Below are 20,131 nucleotides of genomic sequence, written 5' to 3'. Positions count from 1 at the left end.
CCGAAATTTGCAAAAGATCGGTCCTTTACACTTTGGAACTCCCTGCTTATTGATATCAGGCAAGAAACTTTGCCGTGCTCTTTTCAGTGCTTCACAAACGATTCTCGTTTAGACAAGGCTACCCAAGGGATGCGGAACGCCGATGTGTTTTAATCCGGATTCCAGTTTGCTGCCGATTTCATCACTTGAATGTTTTAAAGAGTTGTTTTGACTGATTGTTTCATTCACTCGGTAAACCCAAAGTGGCCACCCAGTCAGATGGGCGGGGTACAAATAATAAAATTATCAAAATTATTTTTAGCTCATTGTTGTTTTCCAACACAATCAAGTGGAGTAATATATTTTATGAAATAAGTAAATAATCTGCCGGCCGATGCAATCCGAGCCCAAGTAACAGCTCTCCCGGTCCCCTGGGTTGGGTTGGGGGGGCAGTTCAGCAAAAGCCCCCCCCCCAAATTAGCAGACACAAGGTGAAGTTTGACACATCTTTAATTAAATTCTGACACATAATGCACATGAACGCAATGCCCCACGCCCTGGGGGAAGACGCTTGTGGGGTGGGGAGTTTAATGTATTTTTAAAAAATACCCATCCTTTAAAAAAACACTCACACACAGAGAAGGAACTTGAGGAATTATAAAAAAAATAAAACCAAGAGCTAGGGATATAGACCCAGATGTTGATATCCCATTTCCTTCAGTTAGTGGCAATGGTGGAGGAGCGAGGAAGGGTATTTTAGTAAAATTCACCCTTTTTCTAAGCTGCTGCTGCTGCCCTCCAGTGTTCTGGATTCCAATCCAACCAGCCCCCAGCCAGCACAGCTGACTGGAGGCTGATGGGAGTTGTAGGCCAAAGCATTTGGACGGCATCTGCTTGGTTAAGGCTGCTGTAACTGACCGGGGGGGGGAGAGGGGAGATGGCACATAGCTAAGACCAGCTTATAGGTTTTGGGGAGCCCTCAAGGCAGGGAAATGGTGGGGCTGGTGGTGGAGAGAAGTCAGAGACGTGCAGAGAGAAGACAGAGATATGCAGAGCGAAGACAGATATATACAGAGCGAAGACAGAGGCAATCCGCTTCCGCTTTGAGAAATGCAGGGTTGATGTTCGAAGCCGCCAACCCGCAGAGGAGAATTGGGGTGGGGGTAGGGGGGGGAAGGAGGGAGGGAGGCAGCCAGGGCAGGACAGGAAAGTGGGGCAGCAGGGAGAAAAAGTTAGGGAGAGTTAGGGGCTTGAGATGCACTGCTGCTGCCCCCGAGACACACAGCAGGGTTTCTATGGCCAAAGGAAAAGAGGGCTGAAATGAACGTCAAGAAATTCCTAGAACAGAAGGGATGGAAAGGCCCCAACGGGTTGTCTATCGCAACTGCCTGCAACTCCGGGATAAAGGCAGCAGGAAGTGGGGTGCAAAATGTGAGCGGTTGAGGAGGCGGAAACCCATAGAGAAAACCAACAAGGAGACGGGGGGAGGCAGAAGCCATCAGCAGTCCGTGGTGATCTTGGAGGAGAGCTCCTGGATCCGCCGAGCGCTGCAGCTCTTGCAAAGGATGTGGCCGTCCAGCGGGTAGCAGCCTCGGCCTTCGCCCTCGGAGGAGAGGAGCAGCCCACACTCCTGGCAGGGGAGAGAGAAGAGAATTGGTGGCTGGTATCCGTCCGTCTCGAGAGACAACGGAGTGCGCCTCCAGGGGGAAAGTCAAACCTCTGCATCAGCAGCACTGAAGTGACCCCTCCCCCCGCAGGCGCAAGTGTGTCTGGGGGTCCTGGGCTGCCCAGATGACCAGACCTCCCTCTCGGCCTCGCAGGTGTGGCCCAAAGGAAAGCATGGGTTTGAGACCCATCAGCTCCTCTCACCTGGTTTAGCCGGCCAGTCAAAGCCGTTTCCCGGTATTGCGGCCGCCCTCGCACGCTGAAGCTTCTAGAAGCCCCAGGTGAGTGCGGAGTGCAGGTGGGGACCAAAAGGGAACAAACTACCCAAGAAGGAACACAGGTGTCCCCCAACCAGAGGTCCTCCTCCTCCTCTCCAACAGAGCATAATGTTAACCTGCGGAACACCCTCCCACAAGAAACAGGGATGGCCACTAACCTGGATGGCCTCAGAAGAGGACTGGACAAAGAGACCGGGAGCCCGGCCAAAGTGGTCTCACCTCGCATTTGTAGCAGCCTATGTGAAAACTGCGGTCCAGGGCGACGATTCGCACGGTCTCCTCCTTTCCAGGCTCTGGCATGATGGCATTACCACAAACTGAGCACCGGGGGGCAAACTTCCTGCCGGGGGGGGGGGTGGAGACAAGGATTAAGGCATTTAGAAGCGAATTTCCTCCCGCTTTTAGCTCAGATCTGCTAGAGGAGGGAGAATATCCATACGTCGTCAAACCTGCGGAACTCCCTGCCACAGGAGATGCCCACCAATGTGGATGGGGTTAAAGGAAGATGAGACAAACTCCTGGAAGATAGGGCAATTTGGAAGGTTTTAAAAGCTGTATTTCAAATGGATGTAAAACTTTGGACTTTAGGGAGAATTGTGGGCGAATCAGAGTTACCATCTGCTCCGAACCCCAAAGCATGCTGGGAGGAGAGAGCCATGGGTGCTCATGAACCCCCCCCCTCCCCATCCAAGAAAGTTCCATTTAGCAGAAACTTGGGGGGGGGGGAGAGATTTACCGGTGGAAGTCTTCGATGCAGTGAATTTGGCTGGTGGCATCGACTGTGAACGGGACGCCATCGAGGCAGCGATGGCAAACCACACAGGTGAAGCACTGTGGGTGGTAGGCTTTCCCCATCGCTCGCAGGATCCGGTCCATGATGGGTTTGGAGCACATAGAACATTTTTCCAAGGTCACCTGGCGAGAGGAGGGAAAGAGGGAAAGGGGGCTTCAACTTACAGACTGTGCATAATAATAATAATAATAATAATAATAATAATAATAATAATTTATTATTTATACCCCGCCCATCTGGCTGGGTTCCCCCAGCCACTCACTCTGGGCGCCTTCCAACAAAGTATTAAAATACAGTGGTACCTCGGGTTAAGTACTTAATTTGTTCCGGAGGTCTGTTCTTAACCTGAAACCGTTCCTAACCTGAAGCACCACTTTAGCTAATGGGGCCTCCCGCTGCTGCCGTGCTGCCGGGGCACAATTTCTGTTCTCATCCTGAAGCAAAGTTCTTAACCTGAAGCACTATTTCTGGGTTAGCGGAGTCTGTAACTTGAAGCGTATGTAACCCAAGGTACCACCGTATTAAAATACAGTGGTCTGTTAAACGTTAAAAGCTTCCCTGAACAGGGCTGCCTTCAGATGTCTTCTAAAAGTCTGGTAGTTGTTCTTCTCTTTGACATCTGCTGGGAGGGCGTTCCACAGGGCGGGCGACACCACCGAGAAGGCCCTCTGCCTGGTTCCCTGCAACCTCACTTTTTGCAGTGAGGGAACCGCCAGAAGGCCCTCGGAGCTGGAGCTCAGTGTCCGGGCTGAACGATGGGGGTGGAGACGCTCCTTCAGGTCTACTGGGCCATTTAGGGCTTTCAAGGTCAGCACCAACACTTTGAATTGTGCTCGGAAACGTACTGGGAGCCAATGTAGGCCTTTCAGGACCGGTGTTATATGGTCTTGGCAGCCGCTCCCAGTCCCTAGTCTAGCTGCCGCATTCTGGATTAGTTGCAGTTTCCGGGTCACCTTCAAAGGGAGCCCCACGTAGAGGGCATGGCAGTAGTCCAAGCGGGAGATAACCAGAGCATGCGCCACTCTGGCAAGACAGACAGTGGGCAGGGAGGGTCTCATCCTGCGTGCCAGATGGAGCTGGTAAACAGCTGCCCTGGACACAGAACTGACCTGCACCTCCATGGACAGATAACTAGAGCATGCACCACTCCGCAGAGGCTACACCCCCCCCTGCACCCACTCACCTGCCAGGACCCCCTAACCTCCCTGCCCCACTCACGATGTAGCAGGATTCGCAGAAGGAGCGCCGGTCGATGGCGTAGAACGGCTGCCCACGCAGGCGGCATCGGCAGGTGGCGCAGGTGAAACACTCCACATGGAAGACCTGGTCCATGGCCACACAGCCCGTCCCGTCGCCAACCACATTCTCCCCACAGCGGGCACAGCGGCCTGTCAGGGAGGAAGGAGGTGTTCAGAGGCCTTTTCCGGGGTCAACCGCTCCCCCAAAATGCCCCTGCCAGCAACTCTCTACAACCCAGCCTGACTTCGGGCAAGGGAAGCGTTCCCCAGGTCCCGTCTGCAGATAGACTGCCCCTCAGCATGGAGGCTCCACCAGCAGCCGAAACTGACACAGCTGCAGACCAGACCGCCCCCCTCCCCTCTCGGCCTCTGCGGACCCCGGTTTTGAAGCCATGCCACCAAGCAGTTGTCATCTCTCGGGGTGCCAAACTCGGCCGCAGGCTTAAGAAAACCTCACCGAAATACTCGCCCGACGGAGGGTTGTTCATGTCGTACACCAGCTTCTTCGTCAGCCGGTCCAGCTCCTCTTCCGGACGGCTGGGGGGAACCTGGTGAGTCGAGATGGGGAGCAGAGAGAAAGAACCATGAGCCCCCTCCCTTCTCAAGCCACCCATAGCCCTCTTCTCCTCCGTGAATCTGCCTAATCCTCTTTGCTAACGGGGGGCCAGGTTGGTGCCCATTCCTGTGGCAGGGAGTTCCGCCGTCTAACTATGCCCAGCACAAAGGAGGACCGTCTTCTATATGCCCTGAATATCCCAACATCCAGCTTCACTGGTTCCCCACAAGTCCTAGAGCTACGAGAGAGAAGGAGGGAACTTTCCCGCTTCCTCCAGGATACAGTCACTTTTATAAACCTCTTAACATGTCTCTCCTTACATTCCTTTGGTCCAAACTAAAAAAATTGCAAATGCCCTTTCTCTCTAGGGGAGTCGATCCCTCCCCTTGATCCTTCTGGCTCTGCCCTTTGCGGAACCTTTCCCAGCTCGACAATACTGCAGAATCGTAGAGAAAGGGCCCCCAAAGGTCATCCAGCCCAACCCGCCTGCAACGCGGGAATCGCAGCTAAAGAATTGCTAACGGGGGGCCATAAAGCCTCTGCTGGAGAACGTCCAATGAAGATAAATAGATAGATAGGTAATGATTATTATTGATTAAATCTGTATACTGCCCTTCACCCAAAGAACCCCAGGGCAGTTCAGACATGGGATGATGATGATGATAATAATAATAATAATAATAATAATAATAATAATAATAATAATAATAATAATAAGTTTTATTTATACCCCACCCTCCCCAGGGCGACTAGCACCCGATATAAAAACAAATTGATTGAAATACAACTTAAAAACAAGATTAAAATACAACATTAAAACATTAAAATACAGCCTCATTTCAATGGAAACTCAAATCAAAAACTTTTCTGGGGATGAAAACGTCAAGTCTTCACCAAGGCTAACTAAATAATTAAATTAAATTAAATTAAATTAAATTAAAAGTAAATAATTATTAATTAAATTTGTATGCTGCCCTTCATCCAAAGAACCCCAGGGTTGTTCAAATATAGACTATTATTATTACTATTATTATTATTTCTTAAATTTTTGTATTGCCCTCCATCCAAAGATCCCCAAGGCAGTTCAGATATAGACAGATAATAATAATAATAATAATAGATTAAATTTGTATACTGCCCTTCACCCAAAGAACCCTAGGGCAGTTCAGACGTGGACAGATTATTATTATTATTATTATTATTATTATTATTATTAATTGTCCTTCATCCAAAGACCCCCAGGGCAGTTCAGATACATACAAGTAGATAATGATTGTTTATTAAATTTGCACGCCCCACCTTCCTCTGAAGTTCCCCAGGGCAGTTCAGAAACAGAAGCTTCTTGTTCCTCTAACCGTCGACCACAGAAACATTCCCACCCTCTGCAATACCCCCTTCTCCCCACTTGACGGGAAAACAAAATAAAACCTGCCGAAATCTCTTGTGACTCGAACACAGGACCCCCCGTACAAATGCCCCTTGCATGCCTCCCCACAGGGTTCTTCTCTAACCTGGTGCTGAAACCTCAGTCCTCCGCCCGCTGCCGGCGGCATCTGCGAAGCCACCGCCATCTCCTCCTTGCCCGGTTTCGCCAACCCAGGGTGGTACTGCCCCACCGGCGCCCCGACCTTCCCGGGTCCCGGGTAGAACTCCCCTTCGGCCATCCGCTGGCCGTACGACGGCGGCTCTGGGTACCAAGGCTCTGCGTCGTGGCCCCGGGGCCGGCTGCCCACTTCCGAGGCGTACTGAGGGGGCGGTTTTGCCCGGTAGCCCAGCCGGGGGGACGGCGGTCCGTACGCCTGCTCCGCCCGGCGCTGGGGCTGGTTGTACCCGGCAACCGGCTGTGCCACCTTGACCTGGACGTTGAAGGGTGGGCCGGCAGACGAGGAAGCCGTGGCGTACGAGGCGGGCATGGGCTGAGGGTACGGTTTGGCGGCCGCGCCCGGCCGGTGGTAGCCGGCGGCGTAGGGGTCCCCGGAGACGGCGGCACCGACGTACGGGGCAGGGGCCGGTTGCCCGCCATAAGGGGCACTCTTGGCGTAGGCGTCAAACCCCAGAGGCTTGGCGGGGGTGGAGAAGGTTCCGGAAGGGCCCGGTTTGTAGGCAGAGGCAGGCTTGGCGATGGCAGCCTGAGGGAGGCTGTGGGAGAAGGGAGCAGGCTCCAAATTCTGTGGGGGAAAGAAGGGGCAGGGATCAGGGACTGGCACAAAACTGGCGAACGATATCAGCGAGGGGTGTGCCACCACAAAATAAGTGCGGAAACCTCCATCGTATCACTGCCTCTGTTGTTGTGTTTTAAAGGGAATAAAAGCTTTTTAGCATTTCTTAAATTCTTAAACCAGTGAGAGATAAGGAATGGAAAGAAACACCGAAAGAAACTTAAAGTACAAATTTAAATCCATACAATTTAAATTGGCTTAATCTTAATCCAATGAGACTGAAGACTATTCACCTGAGGTACTGGACAAGGTAGTAAAACACTCTTAGACCTTCTGGATCGTTGGACTGATTTACATCAATAAGAGAACCAATTTTGGATGTGGGAAAAGAGATGTGTTCATCACCAATTACCGTATTTTTCGCTCTATAGGACACATTTCCCCTTCATTTTTGGAGGGGGAAAAGTGTGTCCTATAGAGCGAAAAATACAGTACAGTTTCAAGCTCCTGCCGGCCAACTCTGTCGGGAGGCGGCCATGATGCATCATCTTCTTTCGTGATTTCACTGTCATCGACTATCCTCTTTAGCTCTTCCATCGCACTTTTGTGTACATGGGCTTCTTTTCTGATCATGACATCGTTTTTATAATTGCTGATGTTTGCATATCTCAGTTTCCCGTCAGGGCGGAACTCGAACTCGAGGCCGAACTTCGCCTTGTGCCCAACGTAATAACGCAGACAGAAGTCTCTCGCCATGGCCGCATATGCCACACCGGCCCGCCAAGACACCCGCTGCCTCTATTACTGTATTTTTCGCCCTAAAGGATGCACATGTGCGTCCCATGGGGTAAATGCAGGCTTTCGCTGAAGCCTGGAGAGCGAGAGGGGTCGGTGCGCACCGACCCCTCTCGCTCTCCAGGCTTGCGGACAGCAGCCTGCAGACCGAAACCCGGGGAGCACAGCGGAGCAGATATCTGCAAGCCTGGAGAGCCCTTGCGGATAGCAGCCTGTTCCGGGGGCTGGGGTCAGGGGAAGCTCAGGCTTTCCCTGCCCCAGCCCAGCGCCTGGGGGGGAAATAATTTTTTTTTATTTCCCCCCCCCCAAAAAAAACTAGGTGAGCCCTATAGGGCGAAAAAGACGGTATATTTTTTACCCTCATGCCCCTGTATCTCGACAACGACAGCCTTATGAGGTCCTGTCAAATTCCATGGCGGAGTCGAGATCCGAACCCGGCTCCCTAGCGGCCGCATGGCAAACTTGAGTTCTGCTTTTTAAAAAAATGCTTTGGGCAAAATTGGCAGCGGCGGCAAGTCCTTGAACCTGTTACAAGTCTTCCAACACCAGTAGCAGGGCTACAGGTAAACCCGGCTCTGAATCTCAGAGTTGTGAGTACGGGATCCATGTTGATTAAAAGATTCCCGCCTCGCAGGGGGCTGGACTGGATTACCCTCGTGGTTCCCTGCCAACCCTACAATTCTAGGAGGGTGGGTAGGCACAGGGGTTAGGTATCACACCCCCCCCGAATTCCCGTACGGTGTCTCTCACCTGCCTCTCGCCGCGGCGCTGCCGGGCGCTCTCCAAATCGGCCAGCATGCTTGTGAGGGAGTCTATCTGGACGTCGATGCTGGAGGGGCGGGGAGGACCTTGCTCAAGAGGCGCCCCCTGTTGGAAGAAAGAGAAGGGTGAGCGAGGGGCAGGTGGGTCGCCCCCTTCCGGAAAAATCCAGGGCTTCGGAGGTGGGGTGGTCTCTCAGCGCCGATCAGCCGATGGGTGGTGAGAGATACCACTCTGAAGCCTGGGAGACCCCCCTAACCCCCCCAAATCCCACCTACTGTTGGGTTAATAATAATAATAATAATAATAATAATAATAATAATTTATATCCCGCCCTCCCTGGCAGAAGCCAGACTCAGAGCTGCTAATAACAGTAAAAGTAACACAGTTGCCATAAAATCACAATCAATTAATTAAAATACATTTTAAAATCAATTCATTCTAGAATCAAATTCATAGCAACCATTGGGCTAGAGTTCTGTGAGAACTACCAAAGGAGGGGGTCAGGCTGTGCCCTGGCCAAAGGCCAGGCCGAACAGCTCTGTCTTGCGGGCCCTGCGGAAAGATGTCAAGTCCTGCAGGGCCCTGGTCTCTCGGGACAGAGCGTTCCGCCAAGTCGGGGCCAGTGCTGAAAAGGCCCTGGCCCTAGTTGAGACCAATCTAACCACCTTGCAAACCTGCGACCTCCAAAATGTTGTCAATTGTGGACCTCTCTGCGGGGCATACCAGGAGAGGCAGTCCTGTCGGTACGTGGGTCCTAGGCCACATGGGGCTTTAAAGGTTAAAACCAGCACCTTGAACCTGATCCTGTACTCCACCGGGAGCCAGTGCAACTGGTATAGCACCGGGTGAATGTGATCTCACAGCGAGGACCCCATAAGGAGTCTCGCTGCGGCATTCTGCACCCGCTGGAGTTTCTGGGTGAGCTTCAAGGGCAGCCCCACGTAGAGCGAATTACAATAATCAAGCCTGGAGGTGACCGTCGCGTGGATCACAGTGGCCAGATCAGGGTGAGAAAGGTAAGGGACCTGCTTAGCTTAGCGGAGATGAAAAAATGCCGCCTTTGTTAAAGCTGTGAGCTGCACCTCCATGGAATGGGAGGCATTGAAGATTACACCCAAACTCTTAATGGACGGTGCTGGCACTAATTGCGCAAGAGATGGGAGCACAGCTGTCAACTTACAGATTTGAAAATAAGGGACGAGCAGCCTCGAAAATAAGGGACCAGCAGCCTCGAAAATAAGGGACCAGCAGCCAAAATAAGGGATTTTCCCAGCACAGGTATGTTCAACTTCTGAGCCAAAGGCAGAAAGCCCAGCCAGCAGCCAAGCGAAGCCTCAAGCGGTGGTTCCCACAGCGCAGCAACCCGGCAAAGGGGATGCAGCAAGGGAAACCACCGTCCCCTCTCTGCTGGGAAGCGCTGAGCAAAGGGGAGTCCCCAGGCAAGGTGGCCGACTTGATCGGCACAAGGCATGCAAGCTCCACCCCCTAGTCGTTCTCAGACTCCTTATTGGGTGAGCAACGCAGCCAAGCAATAACACTTGCACATGCACAAATAATGCTTGCAGCGCCGGTAAGAGTGGGCAGGTGCCTTAGTTTGGGGACCCCTGATCTAGAGCCAAGCACCAAAGAAATCATAACAGTGACTGTCAGGCTGGTCTTCAGATCTCACGAGAAATCTGATCCTAGTGCAATGGGGTTTCGGGCATTCGTGAATCCCAAAACCTGGTGTCACCACGCAAACCCACCTGCAAGCCCAGCTTACCTGCAAGGGGTACCCAGGAGGAGAAGCGCTGCGCCAGGAACCCCCAGATCCTCTCTCGCCTGCGGAAGAGTAATGATGGTCACCGGTGGGGTCGTGAACATGGGGCAGAGGGCCTGGAGAAAAAGATTTTGAGAGCAGGGGGTGGGAGGAGAGAAGAAACCAAGAGGGAGGTTTATTATTTTCCATCTATTAAATAAAATTTACACACCCCTTGGGACACGGGTGGCCCTGTGGTCTAAACCAATGAGCCTAGGACTTGCCAATCAGAAGGTCAGCGGTTCAAATCCCCGCGACGGGGTGAGCTCCCGTTGCTCAGTCCCTGCTCCTGCCAACCCAGCAGTTTGAAAGCACAGCAAAGTGCAAGTAGATAAATAGGTACCACTCCAGCGGGAAGGTAAACAGCGTTTCCGTGCGCTGCTCTGGTTCGCCAGAAGCGACTTAGTTATGCTGGCCACATGACCCGGAAACTGTACGCCGGCTCCCTCAGCCAGTAAAGCGAGATGAGTGCCACAACCCCAGAGTTGGCCACGACTGGACCTAATGGTCAGGGGTCCCTTTACCTTTACTTTACAAACCCCTTAGGGACGCAGGTGGCGCTGTGGTCTAAGTCACAGAGCCTAGGGCTTGCCGATCAGAAGGTCGGCGGTTCAAATCCCCGCGACGGGGTGAGCTCCCGTTGCTCAGGCCCTGCTCCTGCCAACCTAGCAGTTTGAAAGCACCTCAAAGTGCAAGGAGATGCAAAGTGCATCATTCATTACATGCCGATATACTTACTCCAGAACAATGCTTTTTCGTTATACTCTTTAGCACATCCCCATTCTTTTAATAATTTCTTGTCCGATTGTCCCCTTATGAATGCTGTGAGTCTTGCCAGATTTATATATTCGCATAATTTAATTTGCCATTCTTTCATTGATGGAATTTTTCTCCCTTTCCAATTTTTTGCTATAAGCATCCTGGTAGCTGTCGTTGCATAAAGGAATAATGTCCTTTGATTGTCAGGAATATTGTTTGTTATTATACCTAAAAGGAATGCCTCCGTTTTTTTTTACTGAAAGGTATTTTAAACATCTTTTTGATTTCTTCATATATTTCATTCCAAAATTATTTAATACGTCAGCATTCCCACATGTGAAACATTGTTCCTATTTCTTTCTTGTATCTCCAACAGGTATTCGATTTTAATTTGTAAATTTTAGCCAATTTTACCGGAGTTAGGTACCATTGGTACACCATTTTCATCAAATTTTCCCATCCAGCTTTCTTAAGCAGGTCAGCGGAAGAGCTTATTTCTTGCATTTATATCCCAATTTTTTCTCCCAGGAGTACAGGGTTCACCCCCCTCCTCACAACGACCCAGCGAGGTCGGTTAGGAGGATTTTTTTGGAAGACCAGCGATTTCACATTCAAGTCCTTTAAGACGCCACCCAGACCTGGAGATTTGTCGGCTAATAAGACCATAGGGATGCGGGTGGCGCTGTGGGTTAAACCACAGAGCCTAGGACTTGCCGGTCAGAAGGTCGGCGGTTCGAATCCCCGCGACGCGTGAGCTCCCGTTGCTCAGTCCCTGCTCCTGCCCACCTAGCAGTTCGAAAGCACGTCAAAGTGCAAGTAGATAAATAGGTACCGCTCCGGCGGGAAGGTAAACAGCGTTTCCGTGCGCTGCTCTGGTTCGCCAGAAGCGGCTTAGTCCTGCTGGCCACATGACCCGGAAGCTGTACGCCGGCTCCCTCGGCCAGTAAAGCGAGATGAGTGCCGCAACCCCAGAGTCGGCCACGACTGGACCTAATGGTCAGGGGTCCAAGACCTTAAAACGGTGGATCCCAAACTTTTTCGGACCCCAAACTTTTTGAGCGCCCTCCTTGCTCGGTCCCATAAAATCAGCCCAAGCGCCCCCTACCCCCCCATACAAGGAGCGTAATTCAGAATAGCAGCCCCCCTTAGATAATGGCATAAAATTCAACACAGTCACAACAAACTGCATATTCACTGAAAATCCAGTGAAACCTATTTCATGCAACAAAATTGATGAACCTGACCCACTGCTGCCCCCTTGCTTCTTAGCACCCCTCCCCCCTAGGTCATCCTGGAATTGGGTCCCCCCCCCAAAAAAAATCATTTATTCATTTTATAACACAAATAAACAACACAAACAGAAAAACAAACAATACAAACAAATTATTATCTTGTCCTTATTTTTTCTAAACATTGTTAGGTGAGCTTCCCCAAGTCCCCCCTATCTGATTTTCATTTTACTTCATCTTTAGCAGTTTACATATATCATAATTTCTAACCATTATTTTTTAAAAAAATCACGCTTACTTCAACCATAAAAATCTTCACATTTTATCGCTGACAAATGATACTGTTTTAAAATGCACTGTCTTCTACTTCTGAGCCTACAGCCTATACCCGCTTCCAAAGCTATTCTAAGATTTAAATATGGTAATCCTGGAATTGCAGAGTTGTTAGGGACACCCAAAGGTCATCCATTCCAACCCGCTGCCATGCAAAGAATCCATTGGTGTTCTGCGCCGCCACCTTACCTGGCACGGGGGGCAGGTACTGCGTTGGCACGCTCATCGTCCCGTTGGCCTCCTGAGACCCATAGGTGGGTTGGGGGGCACCAGGAGAAGAAGCAAAACTCTTCTGGGGCTTGAAGGCGGCCGGAGCAGAAACTGTGACCCCAGCTTGCCCTGGGACCCCCACCTGTTTCGGGGGAAGCCAGGTGGGGCCAGACATCACGTGGGGGGCTAGGAAAAATGCAAAGAGAGAATTTTATTTTAAGAAATCTGGGCCTCAGAAGTTGCCACAGAGAGCTTTTTCTTTTCTCCTTTTTTAAATTTAGTTTTAAATACAGTGGTACCTCGGGTTACGTACTTTATTCGTTCCGGAGGTCTGTTCTTAACCTGAAACTGTTCTTAACCTGAGGTACCACTTTAGCTAATGGGGCCTCCCACTACCGTGGAGCAATTTCTGTTCCCATCCTGAAGCAAAGTTCTTAACCTGAGGTACTATTTCTGGGTTAGCGGAGTCTGTAACCTGAAGCGTATGTAACCTGAAGCATATGTAACCTGAGGTACCACTGTATCTGACTTTTAGAAGACATCTGAAGGCAGCCCTGTTCAGGGAAGCTTTTAATGTTTGATGTAACCTGAAGAGGATGTAACCCGAGGTACCACTGTAATAATAATAATAATAATAAATTATTTATACCCCAGCCACTCTGGGCGGCTTCCAACAAAGTATTAAAATACAGTGGTTTGTTAAACATTGATAGCTTCCCTAAAGAGGGTTGCCTTCAGATGTCTTCGAAAAGTCTGGTAGTTGTTGTTCTCTTTTGACATCTGGTGGGAGGGCGTTCCACAGGGCGGGCGCCACCACCAAGAAGGCCCTCTGCATGGTTCCCTGTAACTTGGCTTCTCACAATGAGGGAACCGCCAGAAGGCCCTCAGAGCTGGAGCTCAGTGTCAGGGCAGAACGATGGAGGTGGAGACGCTCCTTCAGGTCTCCTGGGCCTTTGAGGCCGTTTAGGGCTTTTAAGGTCAGCACCAACACTTTGAATTGTGCTCAGAAACATCCTGGGAGCCAATGTAGGTTTTTCGAGACCGGTGTTATATGGTCTCGGCGGCCGCTCCCAGTTACCAGTCTGGCTGCCACATTCTGGATTAGTTGTAGTTTCTGGGTCACCTTCAAAGGTAGCCCCACATAGAGTGCATTGCAGTAGTCCAAGCAGGAGATAACCAGAGCATGCGCCACTCTGGCGAGACAGACAGGGGGCAGGGAGGGTCTCATCTTGGGTGGAGCTGGTAAACAGCTGCCCATATTTTAATTTACAATCATACCACAGCTCATCCGAAGTTACAAGATCCCCACAGATCTCTGGACTTCCCCCTCTATGGGTTCAATGATTAAACCTTTTCTACTGCATCTTTTTAAAAAAAATAATCCAGATTTTTTATAACTCCATTGCGTCCGTAGTTCTCGTTACATTAAAAGTGTTGTTACAGCTCTGCTAACGTTAGCAGAGAGCGTTCACGGGGCCCAGGACTCCTGGGTCCCTTCCGCAGCATCTAAACTCTTTGCAAGACAGCCTTGGACAATACAAGAAGAAATATTTTATTTTATTGCATTTCTATCCCATCTTTGAGGGACACGGGTGGCGCTGTGGGTTAAACCACAGAGCCTAGGACTTGCCAATCAGAAGGTCAGCGGTTCAAATCCCCGCGACGGGGTGAGCTCCTGTTGCTCGGTCCCTGGTCCTGCCAACCTAGCAGTTCGAAAGCACCTCAAAGTGCAAGTAGATAAATAGGTACCGCTCCGGCGGGAAGGTAAACGGCGTTTCCATGCGCTGCTCTGGTTCGCCAGAAGCGGCTTAGTCATGCTGGCCACATGACCTGGAAGCTGTACGCCAGCTCCCTCGGCCAGTAAAGCGAGATGAGCGCCACAACCCCAAAGTCGGTCACGACTGCACCTAATGGTCAGGGGTCCCTTTACCTTTTACCTATCCCACCTTTTTCTCCAAGGTGGGGCCAGTGCTTTTTCTTTCTTTCTAAAAAAAGATATTTAGGGGTACTCTTATTTTGACTCAAGAACACCACTGTTTTATGGCTCAAACCGGGGGAAATAAAGTAAATGGAGAAAAGTACAAAGATTCACAACATGTTTAGGGGTGTGCGTATCACCCAGGAAAAAAATCACTGGGTGGAACGCATGGTCCTCCTCCCTAATTCTCTACAACAACCCTGCGAGGCGGAATTTCAACACTCATTTCAGAGTAGCGAGTGGGTCATATATGCAACCCTCATCAGCATCATTCGCCAGTTTTGGGGATTTTAGTTTAGTCACAACAGAGATGCACCTTGAAGCTAGGAAATCAACTACCGTATTTTTCGCTCTATAGGACGCACCCGACCATAGGAGGCACCTTGTTTTAGAGGGGGAGAACAAGAAAAAAAAATCTCCCCCTCTCTGTCCAGGACCCCTCCAGCGAAGCGGCAGGAGGCACTGCGCAGAGAGCGAGAGAATTATTTTTTTCTTGTTAGCCCCCTCTAAAACAAGGTGCCGTTCAAGGTGTGTTCAGTCCATACCTGTCAACCGTCCCTTATTTGGCGGGAAAGTCCCTTATCCGAGCGCCATGTCCCGCTGCTGTCCCTTACTGATGATGTCCCTTAAATTTCCCAGGTTTCAAAGGAAGCAGCTCCTCTCCCTCCCTCCCTGCCGGCCAGGGAGGAGGGAGGCTCCAGCTGTGTTGCTCGGCTGCGTTGCTCACCCAATAAGGAGTCTGAGAACGACTGGGGGGTGGAGCTTGCATGCCTTGGGCCAATCAAATCGGCCGCCTTGCCTGGGGACTCGCCTTTGCTCAGCGCTTCCCAGCGGAGAGGGGACGGTGGTTTTCCTTGCTGCATCCCCTTTGCTTGGTTGCTGCGCTGTGGGAACCACCGCTTGAGGCTTCGTTTGGCTGCTGGTTGACTAAAATCCCTTATTTTGGCTGCTGATCCCTTATTTTCGAGGCTGCTGGTCCCTTATTTTCAAATCTGTAAGTTGACAGCTATGGTTCAGTCGCCTTCAGGCAGCTACCTTGGAAGCCTGGAGAGCGAGAGGGGTTGGTGCGCACCAGGCTTCAGTGAAGGTAACCCAAAGCCTCCGGAGCGTGGCAGGAGTTCCCCCTGCGCTCCGGAGGCTTTGGGTTCCTTTCGACCTGCTCTTTGGGGCTGGTGGGGAGAAGCCCCCCGCCAGCCCCAAAGAGCAGGTCGGAGAGCAGCAGAAAGGCGTGCAGCCTTCCCGCTGCTCCGCAAGCTTCTTGGGGCTGTTGGGGAAGCCCAGGTCCCCCCCCCCCAGCCCCGTAGAGCAAAGAAGCCTTCTGCCATAAGGTAAAAGGTTAGAGCACTGGAGTCGGGTTCGAATTCCCTCACTGGACCCATGAGGCTCATTGGCGTTAGGGCCAGTCCCTGCTTCTCTCAGACTCATCTACTTCGCAGGGTTAAGATGAAATAAATGGGAAGCTTTTGGGTGGTGCTGTGGGTGGGGTGTCTGGAAAACCTAGGTAAAGGTAAAGGGTAAAGGGACCCCTGACCATTAGGTCCAGTCGTGACCGACTCTAGGGTTGCGGCACTCATCTCGCTTTATTGGCCGAGGGAGCCGGCGTTTGTCTGCAGACAGCTTCTGGGTCATGTAGCCCCTTATGGCGAACCAGAGCAGCGCACGGAAACGCCGTTTACCTTCCTGCCGGAGTGGTACCTATTTATCTACTTGCACTTCGACCTGCTTTCAAACTGCTAGGCTGGCAGGAGCAGGGACCGAGCGACGGGAGCTCACCCCGTCGCGGGGATTCGAACCGCCGACCTTCTGATCGGCAAGTCCTAGGTTTAACCCACAGCGCCACCCGCGTCCCTTGGCTTCTGCCATAGCCGCGCGCAACCTCTCCAGCCGGGAGAGGCTGCGTGTGGGTATGGCAATACCCCCACCTCCCGCAAAAGCCCACAGGAGCCGCGCACCCTTTAAGGAGCGTGTGGCTCCTGCGGGCTTTTCTACGAGGAGGGAGAAGGGACTGACTGGCCACGGAAAAGCCCGCAAGAGCCGCACGGAGCTTGTGTGTGGCTCTTTGGGGCTTTTCCTGCCTGCCTCCCCCCTGCATTCGCTCCATAAGATGCACACACATTTCCCCTTACTTTTTAGGAGGGGAAAGGTGCGTCTTATGGAGCGGAAAATACGGTAACCTTCCCCAAAATGGTGCCCTCCAGGTGGTTCGGACCCATCCGAGGCTGCCTGGAGGGCACCTGGTTGGGGAATGGTGGATTCAACCTCAGATGTTCAGAAAATCCACACCTTCTTAAGAACACACACAAAAAAACCGAGGCCAACTGCGAAAAGCTGATGGTGCCGTAGTTGGAGTGCCAGACCAACGAATCTCACTCCCCCTCTTTCTTTTTTCCTTTCTTCTCCTATGACGAGGCTGCATTTTAATGTTTTAAAGTTGTATTTTAATCTTGTTTTTTAAGTTGTATTCATTCAACTTGTTTTTATTATTGGTTGTTAGGCGCCCTGAGCCCAGCCTTTGCTGGGGAGGGCGAGGTATAAATAAAAATTATTATTATTATTATTATTATTATTATTATTATTATTATTATTATGTGTGTGGCCTCAGGGGCTGGTCCCTGCCTCTCAGCCCAGCGGCGTAGCGTGGGTTGTCAGCACCCGGGGCAAGGCAAGTGATTTGCGCCCCTAACCTGCCGCCGCTGCCAGCTTCTTCTTGCTGCTGCCTGGGCTGGGGTATTTACGGGAAGGTAGCCACGGCGGCGGCGGCGGGTCCGTGTCAGGTGATCTGAGGCGAGTTGCCGCTGGCGCTGGCGCCCAAACGACGCCGCTTGCCCGGAGGAGGAGGGCAGAGAGGCGAGGAAAATGCAACATGGCCCAGCAGCTGCAGCAGCAGCGGCGGCGGCCGGGTTGTGAGGAGGGGCTGCCTGGCACGCCCTCCGCAGCCCTGACGCACGGGGACCGTGGCGAGCGCTGAGAGCCGCTGCCTGCCGGACGCCTTCAGCCCAGACGCGCACACAGCTTGTCGGTTCCGCGAGACATGGGGCTCTGCTACAGCCTGCGCCCGAGGCTCTTCGGCGACTCCGGAGGCGGCGAGCGCGCCCCCCCCAGATGTTGCACCCAGTGCGGCCGGCCCCCCCTGCACCCCCCACGCTACGCCAGTGTCTCAGCCTGGCCCCTGGCTCCCTCGCAAGGCTGTTGTGAGGATGGAAGGAGAAGAAGGGGAAAAACTCCCTCAGTTTCTCTGAAGAAAAAAGATGGCCTGTGAATGCAATAAGGAGAATCATCGAAGGAGGTCCAGACCGGGAGGATGACTTCAAGGTTTCAATAAAAAAATATAATATAAATCCTATTTCACTGGGGAAGTTTAGATGAGGAGCTTCTGGAGCAACCAAGGTGGGATAGAAATAATAAAATTGTGATTATTCCTTCTGCAAATGCCATGCAAAAATGACTTCAGCAAGGAGATTTGGGGTGTGGAAGGAAAGCACTTGCTACAATTGCACAAATGTGGGGTATAGAAGCACCCTTAAGCCACGTCACAGAGTGGGCTAGCAGATTTTTAAGGGGTTCATACCAATGAACCCCCTTTTTTTTGGTCAAAGCCAAATCTGGCTTCCCCCCAGCCCTCCTCCAAATCGCCCAGCTTCTCAGTCCCCCCCCTTAAAGTCATGTCAGGATCTGCTCCGAAGCCACACCCAGACCCCTCTGGAAGCCAGTTATGGGTCGGGCCCCATAGGCCAGATTTTTAAGGCACTTTGCACAAGCTCAAGGGGTTGTTCCGAGCTGGGGCCCCCAGCTCAGGACGAGGCCTACGGCTGCACCCCCTCCTTGGAAGAACCCAGGCGTCCGGGCCCCCAAACCCTCCGACCCACCCAAGATCCCTAAGGCTGCTGCTGCCGCCCCACAAGTCTGGGCAAGCAAGGAGGAACCCAGGCGTCCGATCTCTCCCCCTGCATCTCCAAAGGGGCTCTCTGTCGCCCCCAAAGTGGGAGCGGAGAGCCCCCTATTAGCCCCCCATGCATAGGGGGCTGGGGTGGGGGTGAGAGGGGGTCCTGGGGGGCCAGCCAACTTTCACCCTAGAGAATACATGGGGAGGAAAAAGGAGGTAAGGGGAAGAGGGCAGGGGACGCGCCCAGCTCGGAAATAGGGGGCCGATTTCCCCACCCTAAAAACTGCATCAGGCTTGAATGCAATGGGTGGGGTGGCGGGGGGGTGTCTCCTGCAACCTCCCCTCCCCCAGGGGTCTCACCTGATCCCAGGATCTGGCAGCTTGTGGGGTCGATCTTCCTTGCGCCCCAGCTCGATCCCCTCCCGGGCCGCGCGCAACTTTCTTGCAAACTTTCTTCCGTCCCGCAGAAAACTTTCCTTCCCTTTCTCTGCCCCCCCTCCGCCTCCCACGCAACACTTTTTTTTTCTTAATGGACCCCCCCGGGGTGACGTCACCGCATTCCAGGGCGTCACGTGGAGCCTGGGAATTCCTGCCACTTCCGGTGGGAGGAGGGCGAGGGGTGGGGTGGGGGTCTGGGAGGGGGCGGGGCGGAGGGTCCCCTCCCCTCCCCCCAATTGCCTCTCTCGGACTCCTGGGTTCCTCTTGGGAGAGGAGGTCTTCCTCTGTAGGGTTTTTTTTAGAGTAAAGGGCTGGGGGGGTCTCCCCTGGGGGGCAAGGGTGGGGGTGGGGAAGGGGCAGGACGCCTGGGTCCTCCAGTGAAGGATTGCGCCTCTAGGTGGGTCCTCTGGGAGGAAGTGTGTCAGGATTTTTTGGGGGGTGGGGGGGGAGAATTCTGAGTCCTCTAAAAAAAGGGGTCTGCCTCTAGTGGGGCGCCAGCTCAAGGGGCGGAGCAGGACTCCTGGGTCCTCTTTGTTTCATATGGTCAGTGTGGTTTGAATTTTGCCTTTAGTTTAAAAGTTAAAAGTTTCTTAAAATCATAATAAAAGTGTTTTTCCCTGGGGGGTACCAGCAGGGCAGGACTCCTGGGTCCTATTGGGCAGGGGGAGGGGAAAGTGTGCCTCTAAGTTAGGTACAAGAAGGTGGGGGAGGGGAGCAGGACTCCTGGGTTCCCTTGGGAAAGGGGTGCGTGCGCCTCGGTGGCCAGGACGCCTGGGTTCCCTTCTCCAGGAAAGAAGGCCTGGTGGGAAGCCAGGATTCTTGACCTTGCTTCGGAGGGCAGTTGAGTCTAGTGGGCGGAGGCAGGTCTAGGCACCCAGGCTTGGAAAAGGAGGGGGGCTGGCGCTCTTTCTCTTTCCCACCCCCACCTCGCCTAGGGAGCTGTGATGCAGAGTTGCGTGTCTGAGACAGGGACTGGGTGTGCCAGTCTCCCAGTCGGTCGGGGTCTGCTTGTCCTGGCACGCCTGGCAGGGGAGCGGATCCCATCCTGTCTCTTCCGCTGTCTGCTTTCAGCAGTCAGAGCTCTTGCGCCAGCCTTCCAGGCGCACTCGGACTACAAATCCCATTGGCGGAGGGGTGGGCTGGATGGCCTTTGGGTGCCACCTTCTTAAGAAGGCGTGGGATTCCATGGCCATCGCAAGGGGGGGGATGCGAGCTCAACCTTCCCCAGCTGAGGACCCTCCAGGTGGCCTGGACTACGAATCCCATCAGGGAAGGCCG

General features: G+C 52.5%; 2 protein-coding genes across 3 annotated transcripts; both read right to left on the bottom strand.

Annotated features, from left to right (window-relative positions):
• Window positions 1–471: 471 nt before the first annotated feature.
• On the bottom strand, window positions 472–19,333 carry TRIP6 (thyroid hormone receptor interactor 6). 2 transcript variants are annotated; one of them, XM_083706778.1, is made up of 10 exons: window positions 18,776–19,333; window positions 12,534–12,740; window positions 9,988–10,100; window positions 8,214–8,330; window positions 6,021–6,677; window positions 4,411–4,501; window positions 3,934–4,103; window positions 2,659–2,837; window positions 2,142–2,262; window positions 472–1,609 (listed from the first exon to the last, which is right to left on the bottom strand). In XM_083706778.1, the coding sequence occupies exons 2-10, from the start codon at window positions 12,727–12,729 to the stop codon at window positions 1,478–1,480; spliced, it is 1,776 nt and encodes a 591-aa protein (XP_083562904.1). In that variant the 5' UTR covers window positions 12,730–12,740; window positions 18,776–19,333; the 3' UTR covers window positions 472–1,477. The 2 variants fall into 2 exon arrangements, with proteins under 2 accessions (XP_083562904.1, XP_083562905.1); XM_083706779.1 differs by having other exon boundaries at window positions 9,988–10,046; window positions 18,776–18,994.
• On the bottom strand, window positions 6,940–7,466 carry LOC310829078 (protein mago nashi homolog). Its single transcript, XM_083707258.1, has 2 exons — window positions 7,159–7,466; window positions 6,940–7,093 (listed from the first exon to the last, which is right to left on the bottom strand). The coding sequence occupies exons 1-2, from the start codon at window positions 7,422–7,424 to the stop codon at window positions 6,958–6,960; spliced, it is 402 nt and encodes a 133-aa protein (XP_083563384.1). The 5' UTR covers window positions 7,425–7,466; the 3' UTR covers window positions 6,940–6,957.
• Window positions 19,334–20,131: the final 798 nt, after the last annotated feature.

Source organism: Podarcis gaigeae (genome assembly GCF_964106915.1).
Source record: "Podarcis gaigeae genome assembly, chromosome: 13".
Lineage (NCBI taxonomy): Eukaryota > Metazoa > Chordata > Lepidosauria > Squamata > Lacertidae > Podarcis > Podarcis gaigeae.
Note: the sequence above shows the minus strand (reverse complement) of the source record. Positions and strands in the feature narration are given on the sequence as shown.